This window comes from Microcebus murinus, chromosome 18 (assembly GCF_040939455.1).
Source record: "Microcebus murinus isolate Inina chromosome 18, M.murinus_Inina_mat1.0, whole genome shotgun sequence".
In the NCBI taxonomy this organism is placed as follows: Eukaryota; Metazoa; Chordata; class Mammalia; order Primates; family Cheirogaleidae; genus Microcebus; species Microcebus murinus.
In genome coordinates this window covers 17,942,168-17,968,770 of record NC_134121.1, presented here as the reverse complement: position 1 = coordinate 17,968,770, position 26,603 = coordinate 17,942,168, and the positions used below count along the sequence as shown (strand labels likewise).

General features: G+C 48.5%; 1 protein-coding gene across 1 annotated transcript in view; it reads right to left on the bottom strand.

Annotated features, from left to right (window-relative positions):
* The window catches only part of LOC105866821 (NACHT, LRR and PYD domains-containing protein 1-like), a 65,366-nt gene that overhangs the window by 16,208 nt on the left and 22,555 nt on the right, over positions 1-26,603 (bottom strand). Inside the window, exons 2-8 of the mRNA XM_075993900.1 lie at positions 18,795-18,965; positions 16,010-16,180; positions 13,749-13,838; positions 12,873-13,033; positions 11,406-11,571; positions 9,108-9,331; positions 209-471 (exon numbers count right to left, since the gene is read on the bottom strand). Of these exons, the coding sequence (XP_075850015.1) occupies positions 209-471; positions 9,108-9,331; positions 11,406-11,571; positions 12,873-13,033; positions 13,749-13,838; positions 16,010-16,180; positions 18,795-18,965 (1,246 nt within the window). The remainder of the gene's footprint in view (positions 1-208; positions 472-9,107; positions 9,332-11,405; positions 11,572-12,872; positions 13,034-13,748; positions 13,839-16,009; positions 16,181-18,794; positions 18,966-26,603) is intronic.

Genomic DNA, 26,603 nt, shown 5'->3' with positions numbered 1-26,603 from the left:
CTTGTGCAAAAATGAGTGATGGAGCAGTGAACCAAGCTGGGGAGACCTTGGGGAGTCAGGAGCCCAGCCTGTGGCTGAGTGGGGGGCAGGACTGTTCACCCACATAGAGGTTCCCTCTTACAAGAGGCCCATCCTAGTCAGGAACCTCTCTGGGGCCTCTCTGTCTGCATTTCGTGTTTACCACCAGCCCACCCTGGCCCAGTGTCACCTTCCGAATGGAGCAGTCACTGGGGATCACGTAGAGGTGGAAGACGACTTCCTCAGGATGGAGGTGATGGTAGAGCAACACTGTGGAAGTGATGGGAATGAAACGCAGGGCTGCATGGACCATTCTCATCAGAACTCCCATGGGGGAGAAGCTGGGGTTTTCCAGCACGGTGTGATGTGGCTCCACTCTGGCTGGCTTCTCCAGGAGCATCCCCTCCTCTTTAAAGTGGGCCACTTGGAACAGGGAGATGTCCACATGGCCGCCTGTCAAAGAATGGAATAGAAAGGCATGGATTTAGGGCCCTCACTGAGTCAGGCTTGGCTGGCACAGAAGGATCCAAGGGCTTCGGCTCAGGGACCTTCTTGGGGGAACCCATAGGTAGGGTCTGTATGTTTGTGTCTCTGCAAAACGGATATGTTGAAATTCTAATGCCCAAGTGATGGTATTAAAGGTGGAATTCCTATGAGAATAATAGAAAAAAATTAGCTGTGTGTGGTGTATGCTTGTAGTTTTAGCTTCTAGGAAGGCTGACAGGGCAGGATTGCTTGAGCCCAGCCTTGGCAACATAGCAAGAACCTGATCTTAATAATAAAAGAAGTGGAATCTTTTTGGAGGTGACTAGATCATAGGGACAGAATCCTCATGAATGAGACCAGTGCCTTAACAAAAGACACCTAAGGGAACTTGCTCATCTCTTCCACTCTGTGAGGACACATCTAGAAGGGACCATCTATGAGGAAGAGTACCGTCACCAGACACTGAATCTTCTGGCACCTTGATCTTGTACTTCTCAGCTTCCAGACCTGAGAAATTAATCTCTCTTATTTATAAGCTACCAGCTGGTAAGATTTTGTTATAGTAGCCTGAATGGACTAAGCCATCCAGCATGGAGAAGGGGTTATGCCTGGGTCTGGGGCCTTTGGAGATTGCAGGTGATACTGTCTCTAGGGTGGGAGCACCTCAGGAACTTCTTTGGGCAAAACTCATACCCAGGTCCATCCCCTGGACCCAGTGCTTGGAAAGATATTGAATGCTTGGCTACCTGTGCTCATGTGGATTCTATACCTATGAGGGATCATTGAGTGATGCTGGCAGGATTGACTTTAGGCAGGTAGAGAACAAGAAGGAAGGGACTGTGGGAAATGGAGTGACCACAGATAGCCTACATTGTCAAGTGGTCAAGGAATCTACACTGGTCACTCAGCAGGCAAACCCCTCTTTTTGGGAAGAGCCACCTCCTCCAGCATTGTGTGGGGCTTGGCAGGAGGCAAGCTGAGGCTCCCACTCAGGAAGCTGCTACTCCCTGGCAGCTATGACACACGCATGTGGCCAAGACTTGGCTAAGTGGATGTCCCTAACCAGGACCTCCAGCCCAGAGGGGCGGATCACAGACGAAGAGACAGAGATTATTTTGGCAGTGGCAGTGGAGTCAGACGCCCAGTGGCCCCATGGCAGGCAGATCCCACAGCAGCTGTGTCTGCAGCATTGGTCTCTCCATATTTTTCTTGGTTTGACCGTGGTCATGTCCTTGGTTTCTCAGCATCATTGTGTCACTGTCTTTTTTCTTTGCTCCACTTAGATTTGTTGTAGAAGCTTTTGTTAAGTCTATGAGCTACTTGAGAATCTTCCAATACATTCCTTCATCACACAGAATTGGTATCTTTGACTTCAGACCAGTACACCACGTAAGGATGTTAAAACCACAGGAGACAGTTTTAGCGACGAAGGCTGGTGGTGGAAGAGATGCTGGCCTGCAGATGAGGAGTCCTGGCTCCATCACTGCGTTGCCTGGCAACTGCTGTGATGCAGGTGGTTTCTGGGCAACATGACACCTAGAAAGCTGAACAAGGACCTTAGTGGGTGGAGTACCAGTCAGAATATCACCGAATGATGTTAATCCCACAAGGAGCTATGAAGATCCTTACTTAAGTTTTCTCATTTATTGATTGCAGTTTTTGGATGAAAAATAATACCACAGTGGCATACCTCATCTGAAACAATGAGGATAATTCATCTATGAATCTCACTAAACAACACAACTATTGTGCTATCGTACCCTTTTCCATCCCAGTCTTTCCCTGCAGCAACACCTTTTCATATTTCCACTGTAGTTCATGTAGCTCTTTGTCTCCTGTTTTTCCCATGAAAACATCTCTCAGCATCTCTCAGACCTTTCTATGACCACAGCATGTGACCCTCCTAGTGGATGCCTCACCCTGTAATTCTCCATCCGCCTCTCCTGTCAGGGTTGAGCACGCTTCCAACTTCCCACCACGATACACAGCACTGCAATGCACATATTTCAGCAGGGAACATTTCTTTTTCCCTTGGGTTATTGCCATGAAGTCAGTAAGTACCAAGGGATAGAAAAGTGTGTGAAAGGTTAAGACCTTTTGTTTCCCCCAATTACTTCTCCAAGAGGTGGTGCCACTTTGCTCTGTCATCAGTGACACTAAGTGGATGGTCTCACCTGGACCTCCACAGCATTGGACTGTCCTCGTGTGTCACATGTGGGAACTGAAACCCTGGGAGGGAAGTGCTTTTTTCAAGGCCACACAGCTAGTGTTGGCCATAGGACCAGATCCCAGCACTCTGACCACAGTTTGTGGCACTCACAAATGTTCTGTGCCTAGCTGATTTTGGCTGAATTCTGGAAGGTGCTGTGTGTCTCCAACTTCCCTTCTTGCTAGGGTGGCTGACTGTGTCCCAGCTTGCCCAGGACTGAGAGGGTTCCCAGGATGCAAGACTGTCAGTGTTAAGGTCAAGAAAGTCCTGCACCATCCGAGAGGAGTTGGTCACCTTCCTTCTTGCCTATTCTGTCCTTTCCATAGACAGTAGCAGAATCACCTTCTCCAAACCTGACAGTATGTTAGTGTTGATAGATTGGAGAGAGAAGAGAAGCAACAAGGAAGATCATGGCCTGAAGGAAAAGAAGCTTGAGTGTCGACTGGGACAAGTATCATTGTCAGGAAGACCTTCTAGGCAGAGGTGCCTTTAGCTGGTCTCATTAGAAATATTCAGAACAAGCCATCACGGGGTAGGCATGTTTCTGTGGTAGGGTCTGAGGCCCAGGGGTTTACATCTGCTCATTAAACAAAAGTTTATTGAGCCCTTACAATGTGCCAGGCCCTGTGCATGTCGCTGTGAGCAGGAGGACACAGGCACTGCAATCCCAGAGCTCATGGCCCAACAGGGAAGACAGGCTGATGTCCCAAAGCATGACACGTGCTGTGTCAGGGGAAGCCCGTCGGCTCCCTCCTCATTTCCCAGAGGCATGCCCAGTGTTTGCCTTGGGCCATTGCTGCTCCTGCTGCAGTCCAGGGACCTGGGGACTCTCCCACCCTTAGACCCTGCCCTTGGGCCTGTGGCCTTTCTGCCATGGCCCTGCCTTCCCTGCTGAGTGTGTTGTCAGCAGCTTCCAGGCTCAGGTGAGCTGTTGAGGCATAGAGACTCCTGCTCAAGGAGGGACAATGGGACCCACATTACGTGAGAGCCATCTAGCAATGCAGTTAAATGATGTGGACTGCCTGAGTGTGACTCCCAGCAAAAGCCCTAAGCAGCTATGCAACTGAGAGCAGATTACTTAACCTCTCCACACATCAGCAGTGGAGCCAATAACAGTGTCCACCTCCCAGTGTCATTGTGCACATTGAATTGGTTTGTGTCTGTAGAGCACTTGGGATAGCAAGGGTTACCTGCTGTTATCACGGATAAAATGCAGCCTGACCAAGCACATCACTCATGGATATTGTGTTTCTTTTTCTTCCTCAAACAACTTGGCATAGCCATCCTCATAACCCTTGTGGTTTGGGAACAAAAAATTCTATGATCTTTTTTATTATTTTTTTATGACAGTTCTCACTCAGTCTCCTGGGCTAGAGTGTAGTGCTTCCCTCCTGGTGTGCTTCGCTCCCAGTATGAAGCTTGAATTGTCGTCATAGGTCACTGCCACCTCAAACTCCTGAGCTCAAGTGATCCTCCCACCTTCACGTCTCAAAGTGCTAGGATTACAGGTGTGAGTCACCGCGCTCAGTCCTAAGGTCTGTTCAAGATAAATTTTGCTGAATCTGTGTTTTGAGATGCTCTTTTTTTGCATGAGTCAGAAGGTGCTGATTCCAGAGAACCCACAGTTTTGAGGCATGTGGGATACCACTGTGGTTCCTTGTAATCTAATCTCGTTCAGGTGAGCTCCTGGGTGAGTGGGGAAAGGGAGAGAGAAGAGCTGGTGAATGAGCCCACCAGGGTGGCTATGTGAAGTGCCTTTGTTCTCCATGGGCAGCACAGAGAGGAACCAGTGAGGCAGAAATGAGGAAGTGGAGAGCAGGGGTCTGTGTGTTCTGAAGGAGATGGAGTGGTGGGGAAGGTAAGGGTTCCAAAAGACGGAGCCAGCTTCATGGGCATGTGGCCTGTGCAGTTGGTTGCTCAGAGTCCTGACCTCAGAAGGACTTGGCACTTGGTTTAATGTTCTGCTGTCACCATTTTGATAGTATTCTTAATCATTTTTGAACAAGAGACATGGCTAATAAGAGATATGCATTTTGTACTGGGCCCTGCAACTGATGGAGCTGGTCCTGCAGAAGGGTGAGAATGCCCAGGGTGGTGAGGTCTGTGAGGCCCCAGGGTGAAGCTGGGAGGCTGAAAGCTCTAAGCTCTAGCTATGCTGGGAGGAAACTCACTGTGGAGAGTTGGTCACTCAACAGAGGAACTCAGCAATGACAGTCAAGTGGCCAGTGCCCAAGTCCTAAACCAGACCTCTGATTGGCAGTGAGGTCATCGTTTCCAGGGCAACAAACAGCTTCAGCCCAGAGAGCAGGCAGCAGGGATTCCTGGAAGGGGCCCTGCCTGTCCCCAGGGTTGGTTTCCTGGCTGGGCATGTGCAGAGCCAGCTCAGAAATGGCCTTTGTGCATTTTGCCTCTTACTCTGGGTACAGAAGCCAAAGGGAGTAATGTCTTGTCTGGCCAGAGGATGTGACCTAGAATTTGGTATAGAAAAGGCTGATGAAATATGGGCTTGGGCATGGCTGGGGTGGGGTGGGTGTGTAGATCTTACCCTGGGATAAATGGGACCCAAGTTAGAATCCCAGGTCTGGACAAGGATATTCACCTCTCTGATCTTCAGTTTCCTCATTGGTACATCAAGGGAAAACCGCAGTCCCTAACTCACTGGGTCATTGTGAAAATTGAGAAGATATTAATGTATATGGTACATTTTGTGGCACCTGGCACAGATTGCCCACTCATTGTTCATCATTCTTATTAGCCATTTTCCAGGAGCCGTCAAAGGACAGTGCCACCAACACAGTGACTTCACTCCTGTCCGGATCTGGCTGTCAGCCTGGCAGACTTAGGCTAGATTTCTGTGCACTTGGAGGTTCACCCAATTCCTTGGGCAAGTCCTGTTTCCTAGGCCCACCTGATGGATGTGTGAGACTGACCAGGGTGTGACTAGGGTGTCTCACCAAGGGAAGGGCCAGCTTGCCCACCTCTAGGAGTGGGATATGAGGGGCTCTGGAGCAGAGGCTAAAGGCACATTTTGTCCCCTCAGGCCCTGCTGGTGCATTCTGGCTCAGGCCTTAGCTGTGTGAGATCTCTCCTGGGATCCTGGTGCAGAGCTGGGAGTGGTGGTGCAGCGCCGAGCATCCCAGGTCCAGGCTGCCCAAGTGGTCTTGTTGCTGGGCACGGGCAGATCTATGGCAGGCTGAGCCCACTGCCTCCCTTGGCCAAGCCTGTCAGGTCTTGCTGTCAGTGCACCCAGAGAACACTTGGGCCCAAGAGGCAGCATGGTTGCTGTCATGGCTGTAGTCATTATTCCTTAGATTGTCATGTGGGAAGAATAACTTGTCCCAGCTATTTTCTGAGCTGTCAGTGCCCTCTCCCCAACTTCCTCCTCCCTGGAAGGACCTCTACAGCCCCTTGAGCTGTCTTGCTTCTCCTTGCCTCCCTCATCCTGCTCTACCATGGAACCTTCCCTGGGGAACTCTGCATGGCCCTTTCTGTTAAGCCAGGCTCCCCAGGGCTCCTGAGGCTCCTGAGGCCCTGGCCTGGATCTCCCTGCCCTGCACTTCCCTCCCGGTGTGCAGCTTGAGTTGTCTACTGAGCTTCCGTGGCCGCTATAAACAAGACTTCTTGGGTACTGGGTACAGGGCAGCTCCTTGCTTTCTATTTTTCTCATTCCATTTTTTTCTTTCTACTACTTTCTAAATAATTTTTCTTATATATATGCTTTCAGTGATAACTCTAATATTTTAATGTGTATACTTAAAGTCTAGATTAATACCTTTACCTCGAGGTGATACCAAATACAGTGAACTACTCGGACAACAGTATAAATTAACATAACAACCAATATATACATTAAAAATTAAAAACATATGCAATTTCACTACTTATCTAATGTGTACATATCATGAAAGTGCTTACAACTGATGGAAGCTGTAACACAAATTGTTTGTCCAGTCATTCTGTCATCAATTAGAGGAAGCTCCTGCCTGAGTCTTGATTTGACGTGGGGAAGCACATCAGATTCATCTAACTTTATCACTACACGTTAGACATTAGGTCCCTGGCACCCAGCATTGTCTGGGTTTCATCTGATGCCAGGGCTACCCAGGTGGCCAGGGGTGGGGAGCCTGTGCTGCAGCCCTTGCTCACAACAGTGCTCTGTGTGCCCCCATCTGCTGCCTCACAGGCTCCGACCCTCCCGCCTGCCCTGGGCTGGTCCACGGCAAAGCTGCCTCGGCCACCCCTGCCACCTGCACCGCAGCCAACTGAATGATGTTGTTAGGTAGTGTGTGGTCTCAATACATAAAGAATTTCCCTTTACTGCCCTGTTCAGAAGCATTTCGGTATTTAAACCTGGACAGTATTCGTGGCGCATCTGTTTGAAGGTCAGCCTTGCCTACCAAGATCATGGAATCCTTTAACACTCTTAGATGCTATTATTGTTGGTATTTATTTAGTTATCTCTCTCTATTAAATCCCCACATATCAGACCTTAATATCATTGCTTTCTCTAGGTGACGTTGTATTAGATTTACCCACACATGTCTCAGGGGCTTTGCTTGTCATTCCATTTTGCACCTCGGATCTTCCGTGTAGGACCGGTTTCCTTTTGCCTGGGCTGCAAAGAATTTCCAGCCGTGGAAATTTCCTTAGAATTTCCTTCCGTGTGCGTTTGTTTGTGATAAGCACTCTTGGTTTTGCTTTTTAGTTTGTTTTAAAATGTTTTATTTTACTCTCTTCTTAAAAAGTACAATTATTAATTCTCTGTTTGCAGTTTTTGACTGGCAGTATTTTTTTTTTTTTTTTTTTTTTTGAGACAGAGTCTCGCTTTGTTGCCCAGGCTAGTGAGTGCCGTGGCGTCAGCCTAGCTCACAGCAACCTCAAACTCCTGGCTCAAGCAATCCTCCTGCCTCAGCCTCCCAAGTAGCTGGGACTACAGGCATTCGCCACCATGCCCGGCTAATTTTTTGTATATATTAGTTGGCCAATTAATTTCTTTCTATTTATAGTAGAGACGGGGTCTCGCTCTTGCTCAGGCTGGTTTCGAACTCCTGACCTTGAGCAATCCGCCCGCCTCGGCCTCCCAGAGAGCTAGGATTACAGGTGTGAGCCACCGCGCCCGGCTTGACTGGCAGTATTTTAGAGTACATTGAAGAGGTAATTTCATTTTCTTCTGCCTCCATCGGTGCTGATCAAAAATCAGTCATCGGCCTCATGGCAGTTCTTTCTAGGCAATCTTTCTTCTGGCTGCTGTCAAGACCTTCCATATATTTTGTTGCTCTGTAGTTTCACCATAGTGAGTCAGATCTTGTTGTCTTTCTCTCACTTATCTGTCTGTCCTGCTGTGGAATTTTGGATTTTTCATTCTGAGAAGTATCATATCTCTCAAAAACTCTAGAAATTTCATGGCAATTATTAAATATTATCTCTATGAATATTGCATCTTTCTTCATTCTCTCTATTAGATCCTTCTGGAATTCTAATTAGATGTATATTAGGTCTTCTCATGGTATACTCTACTACTTTTTCTTCCTTAAAATTTTTCTTATATTTTCTGTCAATTTAATTTGATTCCAAATTTGGTTTATCATGTTTAATGGTTTCTTGCTTCTTGCTCATATGTTTAAGACTACTTATTTCTTTGAGCATGTTATACACACTTGTTTTGTGTTCTGTTTCTGATAATTCCAATTTCTGAAATATTTAGGGGAATGACTCTGGTACCTGTAGTTCCCACCAGCTCTCATTTATGGTGCCTTATTTACCCTTTGCAATATTTTTGACTGTGAGCTTCTTTCTGGGAACTTTATCTGTGGGAAGTCTCAGAGGTGACCGAGGTTGGGATACACTATGACTACTGTCTTCTACTGGGATGCCTGTCTCTCATGGCTCCAGCTCTCAAATGCTATCTGGTGACACTGTTTCTTCTCCCTCCTGTAGGTGTAGTAATGGCTTCCCAGGGTTGCTAGTCTCCAGGTACCCCAACATTCCACGTTAGTTCAAGTCGCCCTACCTTGTATATAGTCCTGTCTTTGAAAAGTCTCTTCAAAAATCTCCATGGAGAATATCATCTGTTTCCTGTTGGGACCCTGAGTGACACAATCTATATAAAGAGCACTGAATAAATGCTAGTTACTATTGTCATTGAGGAAATCATTTTCCATTTAGGGAATTTTTCAAGTAAGCACAGGCAAAAATAATTGCGAGGCTGGCGACATGAGTTTCAAGACACATATGTTCAAAGAAGACCAGAATGAGGAACAATCTCAGTCTCCACCTCCATAACCCTCTCCCCGTCCCTCTAAGGAAGCCACAAGCCCCTCTCCCAGGACAGCATTGTCCCACACTCCCCTTCAGGGCCATTATTAGCCACCCGCCATCTTTCCCTCTTGTTTACCTTGGAGGTCCACAAAGTGAGGGAGGTGCACAGCTGCCACGGATCCCGCCTCAGCCCTGATGTCAAACAGAGGCCCTGCCACCATCCAGCTGTGCTGTGGGCTGGTCCCACGCAGGAACTGGTCCCAGGAACAGAACTCAATGTCGATGGTCACTGCCCCTCTCACCACAAAGTGGAGGCCTGTGTTGGGCCAGTAGTAGGAGCCAGACCCGGGGAAGTGAACTCTGGGAGGCAGAGGGAGAGGCAGACACTACATTACACAAACTCGCTGAGTACCTGCTGGACACCAGACACTCTGCAGGGGCTTTTGAATATGGCAGAGCAGTTGCAAGCCCAGACTTCAGAGTCAGACAGATTTGGGGTTTACTCCTGGCTGCTCTGCTCTGGAACTACCGTGTTTCCCCGAAAATATGACCTACCCATAAAACAAGCACTAGCAGGATTTCTAAGCATTTGTGCAATATAACCCCTACCCCGAAAATAAGACCTAGTGATGGGTATGTCTGTGCAGCGCATCTGCACAACCTATGCATGTTGTCGCAGCGCAGTAAAGAAGACGAGCAGCCCTTCTCATCTGCCCCATGAGAGCTCTATTGCTGGACATGAGAGATTGGGGCCAATGGTTCTAAAGGAAATAGAGTCACAAGAAATTCAGGATGGAATTTGGGGTTTGGAGAGTTATGATGTGTTCCAGAAGAAGATGACTTAACTATATTTGAATAAATGTAGATTGTTGTACCACACTTAAAAAAATGAACACATCCCCTGAAAATAAGCCCCAGAGTGTCTTCTTGAGGAAAAATAAATATAAAACCCTGTCTTATTTTCAGGGAAATATGGTAAGCAAGTCATGTAACCTCCCTATTGTCAGTTTTCTCATCTCTAAGTAGGAATAGTAACAGCACCCATTTTATAGTTTGAGGACACATGACTAATGCATGCTGGCAGCTTGTACAAACCTGGGGGAAGTTAGCTGTTCCTATCATGATGACATGACAGTGATGATGATGATGATGAAATAGGCAAATGTTCTTATTTCTAACTGGTCATTTGCCAATAATGGAAATTTATATTGTAACTTTTTTTATTTGCTTTTTTTTTTAGAGACAGAGTTTGGGTCTGTCACCCGGGCTGGAGTGCAGTGGTGTAATCATAGCTCACTCTAATGTCCAGCAATACTCCCAAGTCAGCCTCCTGCGTAGCTAGGACAACAGGTACTACCACCCCTGGTAAATTTTTTAAAATTTTTGTGTAGAGAGAGGGATAGCTCTGTGTTGCCCAGGCTGGTCTCAAAGCCCTGGATTCAAGTGATCCTCTCACTTTGGCCTCCCAGAGTGCTGTGATTATAGGTGTGAGCCACTGCACCCGGCCCACATGCTAATATTAATGTTCAACCCTCGGAGCTGAAAACAACACTTTACAGAGATTTTAATTGACTTTTCCAAGACTCCCACGTGGCAGTGGCGGGGTCCCAGGATGCCGGCTTCTGTAGATGGCAGTGACACTGTCTCCCAGATGAGATAATGGCTGTGACAGTGTCTGGTGAGTGGCAACGTGTTATATGAGAGATCAGGGTGGCCTTGGAGGGCAGGGCCACCATACTCATTTTAGGGTTCTCAGCTACTAGTACATTCCTTAGCATGTAGCAGCTATTAATAAAATGAGAGCTTATAGATTCAAAAAGATTTAAATGAGATTTAAATCTCATTTAGTGGACATTGTTTGGATCCTGATTAGAACAAACCACCTGCAAGAACACATATAATTGAGCAAATCTGAAAATGGCCTGGGTATTAGATAATATGAAAGACTTATTGGAGGCTTTGTTAGATGTGATAATGGCACCGTGGTTATGGAAGAAAGGTCTTTATTTGTATTGTTTGACACACATAATAAAATATGTAAGGATAAAAATCAGCTGATGTCTTGAATTTAAAATATTGTAAAAATTTCTGTGAAATAGGAAGTGTGTGAAAAAAATAAAATATTGTAAAAATAACAAAAGAGGGAGAAAGGTAATAATTGAATTTGGCACAGCTGTGGTTGAAGCTGTGTAATGAGTACATGGAAGTTGCTTTTACTCTTTATTTTGGTATATATTTGAAAATTTTCATAATAAAATATCTTCTTCCATAGTAAAACACGCACACTCAGCGTCTCAGCCCTGTCCCTGCCTGCTGGCTTGGCAGGAGGAGGGACCCAACAGGGGGTGGCTGGGGTGCTGACTGTGCGAGGGGACCCAGTGGGGAAGTGGGGTCGGGGAGGCTGCCCTCAGACCAGCAGAGCCCCTGCACTCACCGGTACAGGCTCCTGTCTTTGTCCACTACCTCAGTGGCCACAGGTCCTGTGGGGCCCCAGAAGTCATCTTCGGTCCCCAGAGGCTCCATGTGCAAGTCCCTCGGAGAGGCAGGAGAAGACAGACAGAAGGGTTCCACCGTCTGTGCTACCTGTGAGGAGCTTCCCTCTGGAACAGTGGGGCAGTGGTCAGCTCTGGATTCTCCCACCTGGTGTCCCCCAACCTGTACCCTGGATCCCAAGGGGCCCTTCCCAAGGCTGGCCTGTGGCAGGGTGGCAGGGAGTGTCTGCAGTCTCCCCCCTGCTCCTGGGGCTGCCTGCCTGTTGTCAGTGGAGGCCCATCCCCTGCCCCCAACCCAGCCTCTACCAGCCTCCCCCACCTTCCCCACTGGTCCAGGTTGTTGCTCTTCCCAGCATGCCCTAGGAGGGCAGGTTGAAAATGGAATAAGGCTCAAGAGATGGAAGGGCAGGGATGGAGAAGGGATTCCCAGGCCTCAGCAGCCTAGACTGGGACACTGGGCCCTGGTTCTGAATCTTATCCATGCCACAGAGGTTCTGGAAAGGGACAGCACCAACCTCAGAGCCTGGGGGACAGGGAAGGAGAAATCTAGCTGGTGCTAGGCTTACGAGAGCATGGATGGGGCGAGCCCTTCTTAGGTGGCAAACTTGCCCCATCTGGCATCAGAGACAGGGGGATGGAGGGGATGACCTCCCCCACCCATCATGACCCTCCCAACATGGCTCCTTCACACTACCTGATTCTGGCCTCTGCTTATTCAGGAAGGGCCTGTTTCTAGTCATCTTCCTTCTGTCCCAGCGCTCCTTAGGGATCACCGCACTCCGTTTCCTGGAACACAGAGTTGTTCATTCTCTCCAAGTTCTCGGAGGAAACTAGGGCTGTCTGCATGACATCCCCACTTAGAATTCAACTCTGCCGCATTTGAACTCCAGCTCATGCTCCTTCTGTGGTCCCTGTTTCTGTGAATGGCCACCCCATCCCCCACTCCACCCATCCTTCCATGCCGCTGCTGGGATATCATCATGACTCCTCCCAACTCTCCCCTGAGAGCTGTTGGCTTTGGCAGCACCTCCCAATAGCTCTTCTTTCTGTTCTCTTCCCTCCACCCTAGTGCCAGGCCCTGGCACCTGTGGCCTGAACCCCTGTAGTGTCCCCCGAAAGGTTTCCCTGCTTCCCTTGGGTCCCCTGCAGCCCACTCTGCACAGCAGCTGAGCTTCACATGTGAATCTGACACATCACGTGGCTGCTGAAGCCCTGTAATGTCTCTCTGTTGTTTCTTGGGTGAAACAGATACTTCTTAACATGCTCTAAGAGGCTTTGCTGTGGCCCCTGTCCCCCGGCCACTCCACCAAGGCCACTTTCTCCCTGCCCACTGGCCTGTATACTAAGTGAACCTCACTCTGGCTCTTGTGGTTTCTGGGTGTCTTCTTAGCTCTGTGTGTCTCTTTCACCCTGAGAATATTTCCCCCTCAGCTGGCTCAGCCCTGGGCCTGGGCCAGCCAGAGGGAGTTCGGGGCCCCCTTGCCCTCTGCCAGAAATGAACAGATGAGGCTTCTGTTTCTGCAGGGCCCTCAGCTGCTCCCAAAGCTCCTGGTGCCAGGTGTGGTCCAGCCTGCAAGCAGAATGGAGCCTGGTTCTCCTTGGATCCCCCGTGCTCCTCATGCCCTTGGGGCTTGCCCAGATCCCTGGACCTGCACCTACATCTGGGAATGTCTGAGCAATGGATGGTGCCTGCTCCTCAGCCTAGGAACTCTTTTCTCTCCATTTCAGGTGAGGCACAGCAGCCAGCAACTTGGGGACAGCTGCACTTACAGACACAGGCTGAAATGCACCAACTGAGACAGCATGGGGCTGCAGCAGATTCCTTGGGAGGGAGATGGACTTCCCCTCAAGCCAGGTGTGTGTGTGTGTATCTGTATCTGTGTGTGTGTGAGGGTCATCTCTTTCTCAATGCGTCTCTCTCTCTGTCTCTGTCTCCCCCCGGTGGCCGTCGCTTCCACTGTTTCAAACCTTCTCTGTTCTGCACTGAAGGAGCCTGTACTAGTGGCCATTAGGAGTCACACTGTGCTGGCCCCAGAGGATTCACTCACTCACTCACCCACTCACTTCTCCACTTCCCTACTTCCCCTTCCCCTTGTCTGTTTAATGGAAGAGTTTAAGCAGGGAGGTGATTAATTGTATTTGCACTAAATGAACCTCACTCCGGCTGCTATGGTTTCCTGGTTTCTTCCTGACTCTGTGTGTCTCTTTCACCCTGAGAACCTTTCCCAGTCTCCTGGCTCAGCCCTGGGCCTGCACCAGCCAGAGAGAGTTCGGGGCCCCCTTACTCTCTGCCAGAGATGAGCAGCTGAGGCTTGTCTTCCTGCAGGGCCCTCAGGTGCTCCCTCAGCTCCTCACTCAGCGGGGCCTGGTCCAGCCTGCAAGCACAAAGGTGCCTGGTTCTCCTGGGGTCCCCGTCCTCCCCGTGCCCTTGGGGCTTGCCCAGATCCCTGGATCTGCACCTCCTGAAGGAATCTGTGGCAGGCTGTTCTCCCTGGGGGTCACATCTAAGGCGGAGAGTATCGTGAGGAAGTTCATCAGGGAGTGCTCTGGGGGCCGTGCCAGGGCTAGGGAAAGGAAGGAGGTGTGTTTGGCAGAGGGGGAGGTGGGACAGTGGGGTCTCAGGAGACTCCTCAGTGCACCCCATGGGCAGTTCTGCAGCTGGGATGGCCCTTTAGAGTGGACTGGAGTTGGGACTAGGGGCTGGGCCTTTGTACCCCAACATCGGTCAGTCGTTGGATGCAGGCCACCTAGGAAGGAGGTGTGGGCTTGGGTGAGGGGCTGTCACTGTCAGGGGCCAACCCTGCAGCCAGACACCAGCAGCACTCCCCACGGCCTCACAGTGACCACCTGGGCTCTGGTCCTGGGGTTTCCTTCTCAGAGGTCGGAAGTTTTGCTAGAAAGAGAAAGCCCTGGTTCCATCCTCACAGCCCTTGTATTCTGGGATTTCTCCAGATTTGGGATAGTTCTTGCCTTCTCGGGGCCTCTGTGTCCTGAGTCTGTAACATGGGGTGAATCACGCCTCCTCTGCCTGTTGGGAGGCACAGCGAGGCAGGAGGCGAAAAGTCCCTGCACCTGTACGGGGCCATGCATTTGTCACCCTACCGTGATCAGAGCTGTTCTCCCCTTGGGAGGGGGATGAGCCCAGGCAGGAGAAAGTTGTCCCTCTCAACCAAGTCCTGGGATCCAGGAGGGAAGGAGGGGGAACCTTCGCAGGACCTCAGAGAACAAGCTCCCTGCGGAGCCAGGTGAGGTTTGACAACCACTGTGGGCAAGCCTTGAGGAGGCTCCAATATGGGGCAAATGGCAACAGCCAATATACTGAGCCAGGAGAGGCTGGGGTACATAGGTGCTGGACCCCGGGGATGGAGACCCCTGGTTGTAGTGGCCAATTTCAGCTACAGCAGATCCCAAATGTAGACAATCTATTCCTGTTATGCTGCCTGACTCCTCTTTTAGGTCTGGGAGTGGATGCAGGAGGCCTGGCTGGGGCAGCTCAAGGGCGCAGGACTCCCACACCCGGTCCAGAGCTCAGAGCAGGACCTGAAGGCTCTGTCAGCTCCCTGAGCATGTGGCCCAGCCTCTCAGGAGCTGCAGGGAAATGTTCAGCCAGAAATGGCCCATGGGCTTGTTTTCAGGGAGGTGGAATAAAGAGGAAGTGGCCCATCGGTGGTATGGGGGTGACTACTCAGGGAAGGACGTTAACCTCCGGGGCCTGCAGGATGGAATCGAGGGCGAGGGGCTCGCTCTGCTCCAGCCACACAGGGTTCTCCTAGCTCTCCAGCGCTCCAGCGCTCCTTTCTGTTCTGGGGACTCTCCCCATGGCACCCCTCTGCCTGGATCACTCTCCCCAACTTGGCCTGCGCAGCTCCTATTTCCTTCAGGCCTCAGCCTGACACCACTTCCTCAGAGAAGCCCTTCTGGGCCTTGAATCTCATTCCATCCTCTCCCGGTGTTTCATTCTCATAATACCCTGTACTTCCCCTTTATACCATTCAACAGAGCTGATACTAGTATACACATACTTGTGCATTCATAAGTGATCAACTTCTAGCTCATTCCCACTAGAGTTTAAGCTTCAGGAGGGCAGAGCCCAGGTCTGTTTGCTCACCATCTTATGCGGAGGGCCTGGCCCAGTTCCTGCACATGAGAGGCAAGTAGTGAATTAATGAATGAGTAAATGAATGAATGAAGTGCTGCCCTGGAGTGGAGAGAAGCTGGGAGTCCCTTAGAACACACAGCCTCGCTAGTAGTTATCATTTGATCATGCCTAACTCTCTTCCCAGCACTGTCCTTGTTCTTACATACATTTTATTTGATTATAGTCCGTGATGTGGGTGGGATACTCCCATTCACAGATGGAGAATTTGAGTCTCAGGGAAGACAGTGTCTTGCCCGAGTTGCACGTGTAAGTAGGTGGCAGAGCTGATAAGAAACCCAGGCAGACTGTGCATTTATCAGTCCCTCTTCCTTCCCTTATCCAATCCCCCTCCACCCTACCACTCTCCCTTCCCTGCCCTCTGCTCAGAAGGGCCCCACAGGGCCTTACCCCAGGAGCCTGAGTCGGCAGGCGGGATGCCATAGCTCCTCGCAGAGCAGCCTCACGCCAAGGTCTCCCGGGTCGTTCTCCTGCAGGTTGAGCTCCATCAGGCTGGGGCTGGTGCTGAGCACAGAGGCCAGGTCCTGGCAGCAGCTGGATGTGAGGCCACAGCTGACCAGCCTGCAGGAGAGAGACGTGGGCCCACAGCCACTGTCCTGAGGGCTCACTCTCCTGGGTAACTGGGGTCTGGCCTCCCTTTCCTGTAGCTATGGCCCTTTGGGGGCCCTGCAGTGACATTAAGGGAAGATAAAAACTTTCCTCTTGCAGCCAAGGAGCCCCTCAGGATGCAGGCAACCTCCCTTCCCCACTCCTGTGTGATTCCCATGAATTCTGCCCCTCCCCATATCAGCCTTGAGGAATGATTTACCTGATGTTCCACTTGTATACCTGGTCCAACTTTAATCACATCAGCCCTGCCAAACACCCAGAGTCAGCTGCCATAGGGTGCTCTGGTGGGTCTCAGTATTAAGGGCATCTGCAGTCCAGGAGAAAAATGAGTGAGCTAAGAGAGGAATGGAAGGTGAGGGGGAGTATGATGGCTTCAGTAGGAACTGAAGACCTAGCCTGGGCTCCCCATTACATGCTGGGTCTGGAATGTGCACTGTCCTAGGACAGGGCCGTGACTGACACCCTGCACACTGTGCTGAGCAGTGCTGCAGCTCGTAGGCCCACCTTGTCTATCTGGGTGGATACCTCTGCCTCTCATGTGGCTGAGCCACAGGCGGAGGGGAGTTGACGTGGGGCCTGTTGGCCTGTTGCTGCTGGGCCTGGGGGACAGCCTGAGTTCTAGGGCAGCCCTGGTCCTCACTGTTCATGGAGCAAAAACACAGGGAGAGGATGGGACAGCTCACACAGGAGGATGAGCAGGGGTGGAAAGGCCATCTCGTCTAGGCTACCTTTCCGGATACAGTCCCTCCCACTCCCCTCTGTAACCCCCCCGGGGTTACAGAGATGCACTGGGCAGGGACTGACATCGGGGTGGTTGGGGAGGAGGCTCACTGTGGCCCATTTAATCCTGGAAAACAATGTACCCCTTGATTAGTGCAACCTCTCTAGAGGGCACCATTAGCAAGGCACATATCCTTCACCCAGCAATTCTATCTTTCAGAATTTAGGCTACAGAAGATTCCTTGTGAGGAGGATGTTAACTGCAGCTGTTTATGGAGACAACGACTGGAGAAAGGCCAGATGCCTATAAAAAGGTGCTGATTAAGATCAGATGGTAAACACAGATAGTGAATTCGTGCTGCCATTAAAAAGGATGAAGCAACTTTGCACGTGCCGATGCGGGCCGTCTCCAGGATAAAGCAAGGTACAGGACAATGTCTGTGGTGTGTGACCGTTTATGCAAGGAAAGGGCTGTGTGTCTGATGTACTCTGCGTGTACGTAGGCTGTCTCTGGGGACAGACTGTCTCAGGGTCCTCTGCTCTTGGGGGCTCAGCCATGCTTCTAGAACCTTCGGCTCCCACAGCTGGGTCTTCTCAGCCCCCAGTGGAAAGCTCAGGACCCTATCTGCAGTCCAAGCTGGTGACATGTCACGCAGCCCTCACAGGGTTCTGGCTAAGAGCCAGGCCTGAGAAAGTGGGAAACCAGGCATCAGACCTGGCTTCACGTCCTGGTGCTGCTGCTTCCTGGCTACGTGACCTTGGGAAAGTAATTTAATCTGTCTGAGACCTCATCTTGCCATCGGTAGTAGCAAGGATGAATCTCACAGGAACTGCCGAGTTCCTAGCCTTCCAGGGATCACTGACCCCTGATAGTAGTAGGGAGTCCCAGCTGCCTCTCTTTTCTGTCCCCCATCCCATCCACTCTTGGTTCAGGGTTACTGAGGGGAAACAGGCAATGGCCCCTCCCTGGGAAGGGGAGAAGTTTGGCCTTGGGATAAAGTGAGGGAAGTGCAAGGTAGGACCAGGGCTGTGAACAAGGGTCTCTAAGGCAGAAACAAAAGGAGACCCTCATGGCAGCCCTCTGAGGGGGTGAGCAGAGGGCCGTGTGTGCCACTTTGTGCATCAGAGCAGGGGACACCCGGGAGAGGATCCTGGGAGCCCTCAGAGAGGTGAATAATCCACTTGTTTCTATATCGGTCATGGCTCTGCCCACTTGGATGAGGTAGAAGACTGAAGTAAGTGGATGCCAATGGTTTCAGCTCCCAGACGGAGCGCCGTGCCAGGCAGGCAGATGTGTTACTAGGCAGACCACAGCTGGCGAGAACAGGAGAGCGGCAGCACGCACTGTTCTAAGCACCTGACCCATTAATCCTCAAAAGTCTGTGAAGTTGGTACTGTTGTCATCGCCCTCGGTGGTAGACTATGAACATGGCCACAGAGTCTCCCCCAACCCCCACCTGTGTCCTCGCCCCTGTGTTGTGTCCTCCCATGAAGAGGTTTAGTGTATTTCGCTCCCCCCAGAATCTTAGCATGGCCATCATAGGCCTTGCTTTGGCCAATGGGACAATAGCAAACGTGACTCAAAGAGGGGCTTGGAAAGTGTGTGTACACTGGGACTTGGATGCTCCTGGTGCATTTGGAGGCCGGAAGCCACCTCCCTCAGCCCAGGTGTGGGCCAGCTTCCTCCTGACCCCCACAGCCTGGCTGACATTCTGCAGGCTCCTTCCTCCCCCCAGAGAAGGTCTCACCTCTGTGCCCCTCCTCTCGGCCTGCCCCACAGAGGCAGGCAGGTCTCCCCACCTCCTGTGCCCTCCCCACAAGGCAGTGTCACCCCAGGCACAATTACCGCAGTCGCTGCAGCCTGCAGCTCAGCGGTCTCAGCCCCTGGCAGAGGTGCTCGGCTCCTGCATCTGTGAGTGCGTTGAAGCTCAGGTCCAGCTCGGTCAGGGTCTGGCTGGCGCTCAGCCCAAAGGCAAGGTCCTTGCAGTCCTCGGCCGTGAGGCCACAGCTGGACAACCTGTGGGAGACACACACCCATGGTCTTGAGTTTCCTAATCCCTTGATTCCATAGATATCCACAAGCACCATTGATCACCAACTGTGGGCCAAGCCTATGGGCCAGGTGAAGGTCAACAAGAACCTCCCCCCTGGATTCCAGAAGTGCACAGGCTACTGGGGACAGACATAGAAACAAATAACAGTCAGTCAGTTTGAGATCTTTTTTAAATCAAAACCTTCCTGTGTTTTCTGACGTCACTCAGAGCAAAATTCAAGGTCCATGTCCTGATCTACAGGGCCCTGGGGACCTGGATCCTTGTCCCTTCTGTCCTCATCTGTAATTTCTTTTAACTCTATCCCCATTGGCCTCCTGTCCCACCCCAGGGCCTTTGCACTGCTGTTTCTTCTGTCTGGAACAATCTTCTTGCCTGTGATCTCATGGTTCACTCTGCCACCTGCTTCAGGTCTTTGCTCAAAAGGATGTGGAGTTGAAGCTGCTGCCACTCACTGAGAGAGCAGACGGGAGAGGCAGGATCGGCTTCAAGGGCAGATGACCAGGCAGTCGCACAGTCGCTCAGGGCTGTGCACTGGGAAGGGCCTGTGACAGGGGCTTAAGGCTCTGTGGCTGCCACCACCTCGAATTTCTTAATTTTGTGTTTGGATTTGCGTCTTGTGAGTGAAGTCTGATGGGACGATGGAACCTTGCTTCATGTGTGATCTTTTGTCACCTCCCTCGTTTCCCCCGCATGAAGCAGTCTTGGCCACTCACTTGCCTGCCTCCTGGTGTGGGGCCCCTACCCAGCCTTCCCCTCAGCCCAGTGACCTCCACCACCTGCTGTGAGGCTGGGGAGGTTGGGCTGGGGCATCTTGGGGTACGGTATGGTGGCAGCTGTCCTCGATCTGGGCTAGAAAGGCCAGGTATCTCCCCTTCACCATCACCCAAATCCACAGGGTATTTTCCACCCACTTTGGGGCACAGGCCGTGGGTCTGGTGGCTAGTGCGGGTGGCACCTGGCATCCATGTGCGCATGGCACCTGCCAGCGTCTGCACGCACTCTGCTAGTGTCCCACTGCCTGAGGGAGTGCAACATTAAATAGCAAATAAAAAACGCCAGGCAGGTTGGGAGAGAAACTATGGAAGAAAGAAGAAAGCTTTATATCTTAGTACCTTTCATGTCTCTTTCCTCCTGAGTTTTGAGCAAGGGCACTGCATTTTCTTCTTGTGCTGGGTCCTGAAATTGATGTCATTGGCCCTGAGAGGAGGAGCAGGTGTTCTTTAGTTGGGGGAGAGCCTAGTTTAGAACGTGCTGAGTTTGAGGAGGCTCTGGGACCTCCCAGAGGAAGGCATTTGGTTTGGGTCTGGGCTGCAGATGGAGGCTTGGCAGGCACCATGGGAGGGGACATTGGACATGGTTGTGGCAGGGCCTATGTGTGAGGAGGGAGGAGGCCTGGTTTGACATCAAAGAGCCCTGCCTGTCTAAAATCCCCGTGTCTCCGGCTTTCACAACACCTGTTTTGACTGTCCTACCCATCTGGGAGTCCAAGGTCAGTTGTATTAAAGACAGATTCCAGCACTTGCCATTTTAGAGTGCCCCTGGCCTTTTCTTATGTCCGTGCTCCCAACCCTGAGCTGCAGAGAGTGGCCCAAGAAAGTCGGGGATCCGGCTGGTAGATCACCACCTGTGCATCTCACACTTTAGGGCCCCTTCCCAGACATCTGTGTCCTGCCAGCCCCCACCCTCCCTGGATGGCAGGTTGTGGCCCTCTGGGTTATCTGGTTTCCTGCTTGTTGATCTTCCCACCTTCCTTGGGCATGTTCCTGCCCTGAGGACTCATCTCAGCATAAACAAATGTGCCTTTCTTGGGGCTCTATTCCTCACCAAGCGAGTAGCCATTATAAGCTGTGCTGTGTGGATTCCTCTTCCTCAAATCCCAACCTCTCCCCCACCCCCCACTGAGGACACTTGACCTTGACCTCATTGAGGAGCCTGAAGCCACTTGACTCTGGTGGGTGGAGTGGGCTGGCGAAGGGCAGAGGCTTTGGTGACAGACAGAGATGGGTTCAAATCCCTCCCCTGTCAGTTACAAGTTACAGACTATAGGCAGGTTTCTTCATCAAGTTTCAGTTTACTAATCAATAGCATGAATTTTCTGTGCCCATTGCACAAGGTGCTTCCAAGAAATCCAAATGTGAAATAAGCCAGACAGAGAGAGTTAGAAATAGTGCATGATCTCACTTGTATGTGGAAACTAAAAGAAATAAAATACATAGGGTATAATGGTGGTTACTGGGGTGAGGACAGGGAGGAAATGGGGAGATGCAGGTTAGTTGGCCCAACATACCCCTCTGCTTTTGGACGCTTCTCCCTTTCCCTACAAAAGTCTTTGAAGGACGTGTTTGTATTTGCAGTCTATTTTTTTTTTTTTTTTACTTATGTGCCTCTTCAATCCATTCCAGTTTGCATTCTGGCCTTTTGAAACCACAAAAGCTGACTCTCCTTTCTCCTGACTCTCCTGACTCACCAGGAAACAGATTTCAGTTCTTATCTTATTTGACCTCCCAGCAGCAGTGGTCCCTGCTGACCCATCCTCCTTGAAACCAACCCTTTCCTCTGTTGGGTTCCATGACACCACACTGTCTTGGTGTCCCTGTCCCCCACCTGGCTGCTCCTTCTTGGGCTTCTTTGTTGGCTCTTCTTTGATTGATTGTTAAACATGGGGAGTGGAGGGATTCCCTGAGGCTTTCTTTACATGCAATCTTCTCTTTGCATATGAATTTTAGGATCAGCTTGTTCATTTATGCACAAAATGCAGCTGGGATTTTTTATCGGGATTACTTTGAATCTGTAGATTAATTTGGTGATATTGTCATTTTAACAATATTAAGTCTTCCAATCCATGAACATGGGATATCTTTCCATTTATTTAGGTTTCATTTAACTTCTTTCAACTGTGTTTTGTACTTTTCAGTGTGCACGTCTTGTTCTTCTTTTGTTAAATTTTATTTCTAAGTATTTTATTCTTTTTGATGGTATTGTGAGTGGAGTTGTTTTTCTAATTTAATTTTGGGGTTGTTTATTGCTAGTATATAGAAGTATGATTACTTTTTATATATTTATCTAGTTTCCTAACACTTGCTGAATTTGTTTGCTAGTTCTAATAGTTATGTTTGTGGATTCCTTAGGATTTTCTATAAACAACATTATGTCATCTGTAAATAGAGATAGTTTAATTTCTTTTTTGTTCCAATCAGGAAAACTTTGATTTTATTTTCTTGCCTAATTATGCTGGATGAAGATTCTTGAGCACCATGTTGAATAGAAGTGACCAGAACAGACGTCTCAGTCTTATTTGTGTTTTTAAGGGGAAAGGATTCAGTCATTCACCATTAAGTATGATATTAGGTGTGGGTTTTTCATAGGTGACCTTTATCAGGTCGATAAAATTCCCTTTGATTCCTATCTTTCAGAATGTTTTCAATGTGAGAAGTTATTGGGTTTTGTTTAGTGCTTTTTCTGTGTCTATTGTGATAGTCATGTGGTTTTTATCCTTCATTCTATTATTAATAACTTAGTACATTGCATTGATTGATTTTCCTAGGTTAAAAAATTTTATATTCCTGAGATAAATCCTACTTGGTCATAGTATACAATCCTTTTTATATGTTGCTAGTATTTTGTTGACGATTTTTGCATATGGGATTTGGTCTATAGGGTTTTTTCCTCTTGTGGTGTCTTTGGTTGTCTTTGTCTGATTTTTGTATTAGGGTAATACTGGTTTCATAGAATGAAATTGGCAAGTGTTCCCCTTTCTTCTATTTTTGGAAGAATTTCAGAAGGTAAGTTTCTTTAAATGTTTGGTAGAATTCACCAGTGAATTCTAAGCTAGGCTTTCTTTTATAGAATGATTTTGTTTAGTGATTCGGTGTCTTTACTTGTCATAAGTCTCTTTGAATATTGTATTTCTTCTTGAGTCAGTTTAGGTAGTTTGTGTCTTTGTAGAAATTGGCCCATTTTACCTAAGTTATCTAATTTGTTGGCTTATAATATTTCATGATATTCTCTTTTAGTCCTTTTTATTTCTGTAAGGTCAGTTGTGATGCCCCCTCTATCATTCCTGATTTTAGTAATTTGAACCTCATCTCTCTTTATCTTAGTCTAGCTAAAATTTGTAAATTTTGTTGATTTTTCAAAGAATCAAATTTGGTTTCATTGATTTTATATATTGTTTCTACTTTATATTTAATTTATTTCCACTGTAGTCTATATTATTTCCTTATGTTTGCTTTTCATTTCATTTGCTTTTAAAATAAATTACTTAAAGTGGAAGCTTAGGCTATTGATTTAAGGTCTTTTTTTCTCTTATCTTATCCTTTCTTTTTTTTCTTCCTTCTGTTATTTCTTTCTTTCTTTATAAAGCAGACTTTATTTCTTTTTCTTTTCTTTTAATCCTCTTTTTTAATTTTTAATTTTTTATTTAAGCATATTATTGGGGTACAAATGTTTAGGTTACATGTGTTCCCTTCCCCACCTTCCCCCCCAGTTTCAGAGCTTCAAGTGTGTCCATCCCACAGATGGTGCACATCGCACTTATTATGTATGTATATACCTATTCCCACCTCCCCCCTCCCATCTGCCTGACCCCTGATAAAAGTTATTTCTGTGTGTTCACTTAGGTGTTGTTCAGTGAAACCAATTTGCTGGTGAGTACGTGTGGTGCTTATTTTTCCATTCTTGGGATACTTCACTTCATAGAATGGGTTCCAGCTCTATTTAGGAAAATACAACAGGTGCTATGTCACCACTGTTTCTTATAGCTGAATAGTACTCCACTGTATACATATACCACATTTTATTAATCCACTCATGTATTGATGGGCACTTGGGTTGTTTCCACATCTTTGAAATTGTGAATTGTGCTGCTATAAACATTCGAACGCAGGTGTCTTTTTTTACAGAATGTCTTTTATTCTTTGGGGTAGATATCCAGTAATGGGATTGCTGGATCAAATAGTAGATCTACTTGTATCCCTTTAAGATATCTCCATATTGCTTTCCACAGAGGTTGAACTAGATTTCAGTCTCACCAGCAATTTAGGAGTGTTCCAATCTCTCCATATCCACACCAACATTTATTGTTTTGGGACTTTTTAATAAAGGCCATTCTCACTGGAGATAAGTGATATCTTATTATGGTTTTGATTTGCATTTCCCTGATGAATAGAGATGTTGAACATTTTTTCATATGTCTGTTGGCCATTCTTCTGTCTTCTTTTGGAAAGTTTCTGTTCATGTCCTTTGCCCACTTTTTGATGGGGTTGTTTGATTTTTCCTTGCTGATTTTCCTGAGTTCTAAATAGATTCTAGTTATCAGCCCTTTATTGGATGTGTAGCTTGTGAAAATGTTCTCCCATTCCATAGGTTGTCTGTTTGCTCTCGTGACAGTTCTTTGGCTGTGCAGAAGCTTTTTAATTTGATCAGGTCCCATTTATTTATTTTTGTTGATGCTGTGATTGCCTTTGGGGTCTTCCTCTTAAATTCTTTGCCTAGGCCAATGTCTAGAAGAGTATTTCCAATGTTTTCCTCTAGAATTCTAATAGTTTCACACCTTAGGTTTAAGTCTGTTACCCAGCGTGAGTTGATTTTTGTGAGAGGTGAAATGTATGAATCCTATTTCAGTCTTCCACATGTGGCTATCCAGTTTTCCCAGCACCATTTATTGAATAAGAATTATTTTCCCCAGTGCATGTTTTGTCTGCTTTGTCAAAGATTAGATGGCAATATGAGCATGGTTTTATATCTGAGTTCTATGTTCTGTTCTACTGGTCAGTGTCCCTGTTCTTGTGCCAATCCCAAGTTGTTTTAATGACTATAGCCTTGTAGTATAGTTTGAAGTCTGGTAAATTGATGCTTCCCATTTTGTTCAGTGTCTTTGTGAATTCCCCAAACTTACTTCAGTTGTTGATTTCTAATTTTATTTCATCATGATCACAGAAATAAAATTAGATCACTTTATATAATTTTAATTTTTTCAAATTTGTTGATATGTGCTTTGTGGGGGAGCCTTATATTTGCATAAGCTTTATTTGATGCCTGCTTGGCATGGCCATTTAGATACCACAAAGGACCTTGAGACCAGCAAGCCAAGATCACACTCATGACACCCCAGCCCCCAGCCACACCTCTTTCAGTATTCCCCATCTCAGTGAAGCTGCCAGCTTGTCCTTCATATCTCCCTCTCCCTTTCTCTGTAAATCCAATCCCCTACTGAGCCCAGTTATTTTACTTTTATACATCTTTTGAATCCTGTCACTTCTTTCCATCTTAATGCCCAGTACCACAGTCTAAGTGATTACTGTCTCTTACTGAAACTACTGTCATTTTCCTTAGTCTAAGATATCACCATCTTTATGGAAATTACTGCAATTTTCACACTAACTGGTTTCCCAACATCTACCGTTGTACCCTTTCCATACATTTTTTTGCATAGCAGCCAGTTTCTATGTTGGAAATGTCCTGATCTTGCCAATTTTATGCTTAAAACCTCACTGCATCAGGAAAAGACCCCTAATCCCAATAAGACCCACTGGCCCTGCCTGGTCTGGTTCCTGCTGATCTCTGTAGCCTCATCTTACCCTTTGCTCTCTGCCCTCCAGACACACAGGCCTGCTTCCCTTCCTGGGCTGCCTCGTCCTCCCTCCTGCCACAGGGCCTTGGTACATTTGCACCTGCTGTTCCTTCTGCCTAAAACTTTCTCCCTCCTGCTGCCCTTAGTTAAATCCTCTGTGTTCTTCAGATCTCTTTTAAGCTTCACTTCCTCAAGGACATTTTTTCCATTGGAGTCCTTATTTGGGTTCCAGTGGAGAAAACTTATATTATAAATTTGTTAGTATAGTTCCTTGTTATTATAAATTTATTATATATTTGTTAGTATGGTTCCTGGATTAATGCCAGTCTCTTGCAAACTCCGTGAGAAAACAAAATCCTGTCCCCGTTTGTTTACCGCAGTAGCCCTGGCACAGTGCATAGGCAGAGAGGGGCGCAATGAATATTTGATGAATACAAGGACCAATCCCTCATCCTAGACAGGCAGAGCAGGAAGGAAATGTCACCAAGAGGAAACCCATGGCAGGTGTGGCCAGAGGAGGTGTTGCAAGTGGCTCAGGCCCAGACAGGCTGTTGCTGCAGCGGGGGCAGACCATACAGTACATGCATGTTCATACAGGCCTCCGCCAGCCCAGCACCCAGAGCCTGCCCACAGGGCGCAGACTTTCCTGGCACTCGGGTGTGGGGCCCAGGCCCAGGAACTCGGGATGGGTGGGGCCCCTGTGTCTACCAGGGGGAAACATTAGACCTGGGCCAGGGAACACCCTTCCCAGCCTTTCATGGTTTTGGGGGCTTTCTGAGCCCCAAAGCTCCTCCTTCCATGCTCCGAGGGGCACTGAAGTGTTTGTCTCAGGCTCAGGGGTCCCTGTGCTTTGTGAGCAGCCAGACACGCAGCTAGTAAACATTTCCTCCTGAAAGCAGAACAGCCCCACCTTATGCCTGCAAAGCCAGGCCTTGGGGAGCTGGGCCCCCACTTTCTTCCTCTTTTGTAGAAGCAGTGCATGAAAATGGAGAAATTAAATGGGTAGAAACTATACAAGACAGAGTCTACT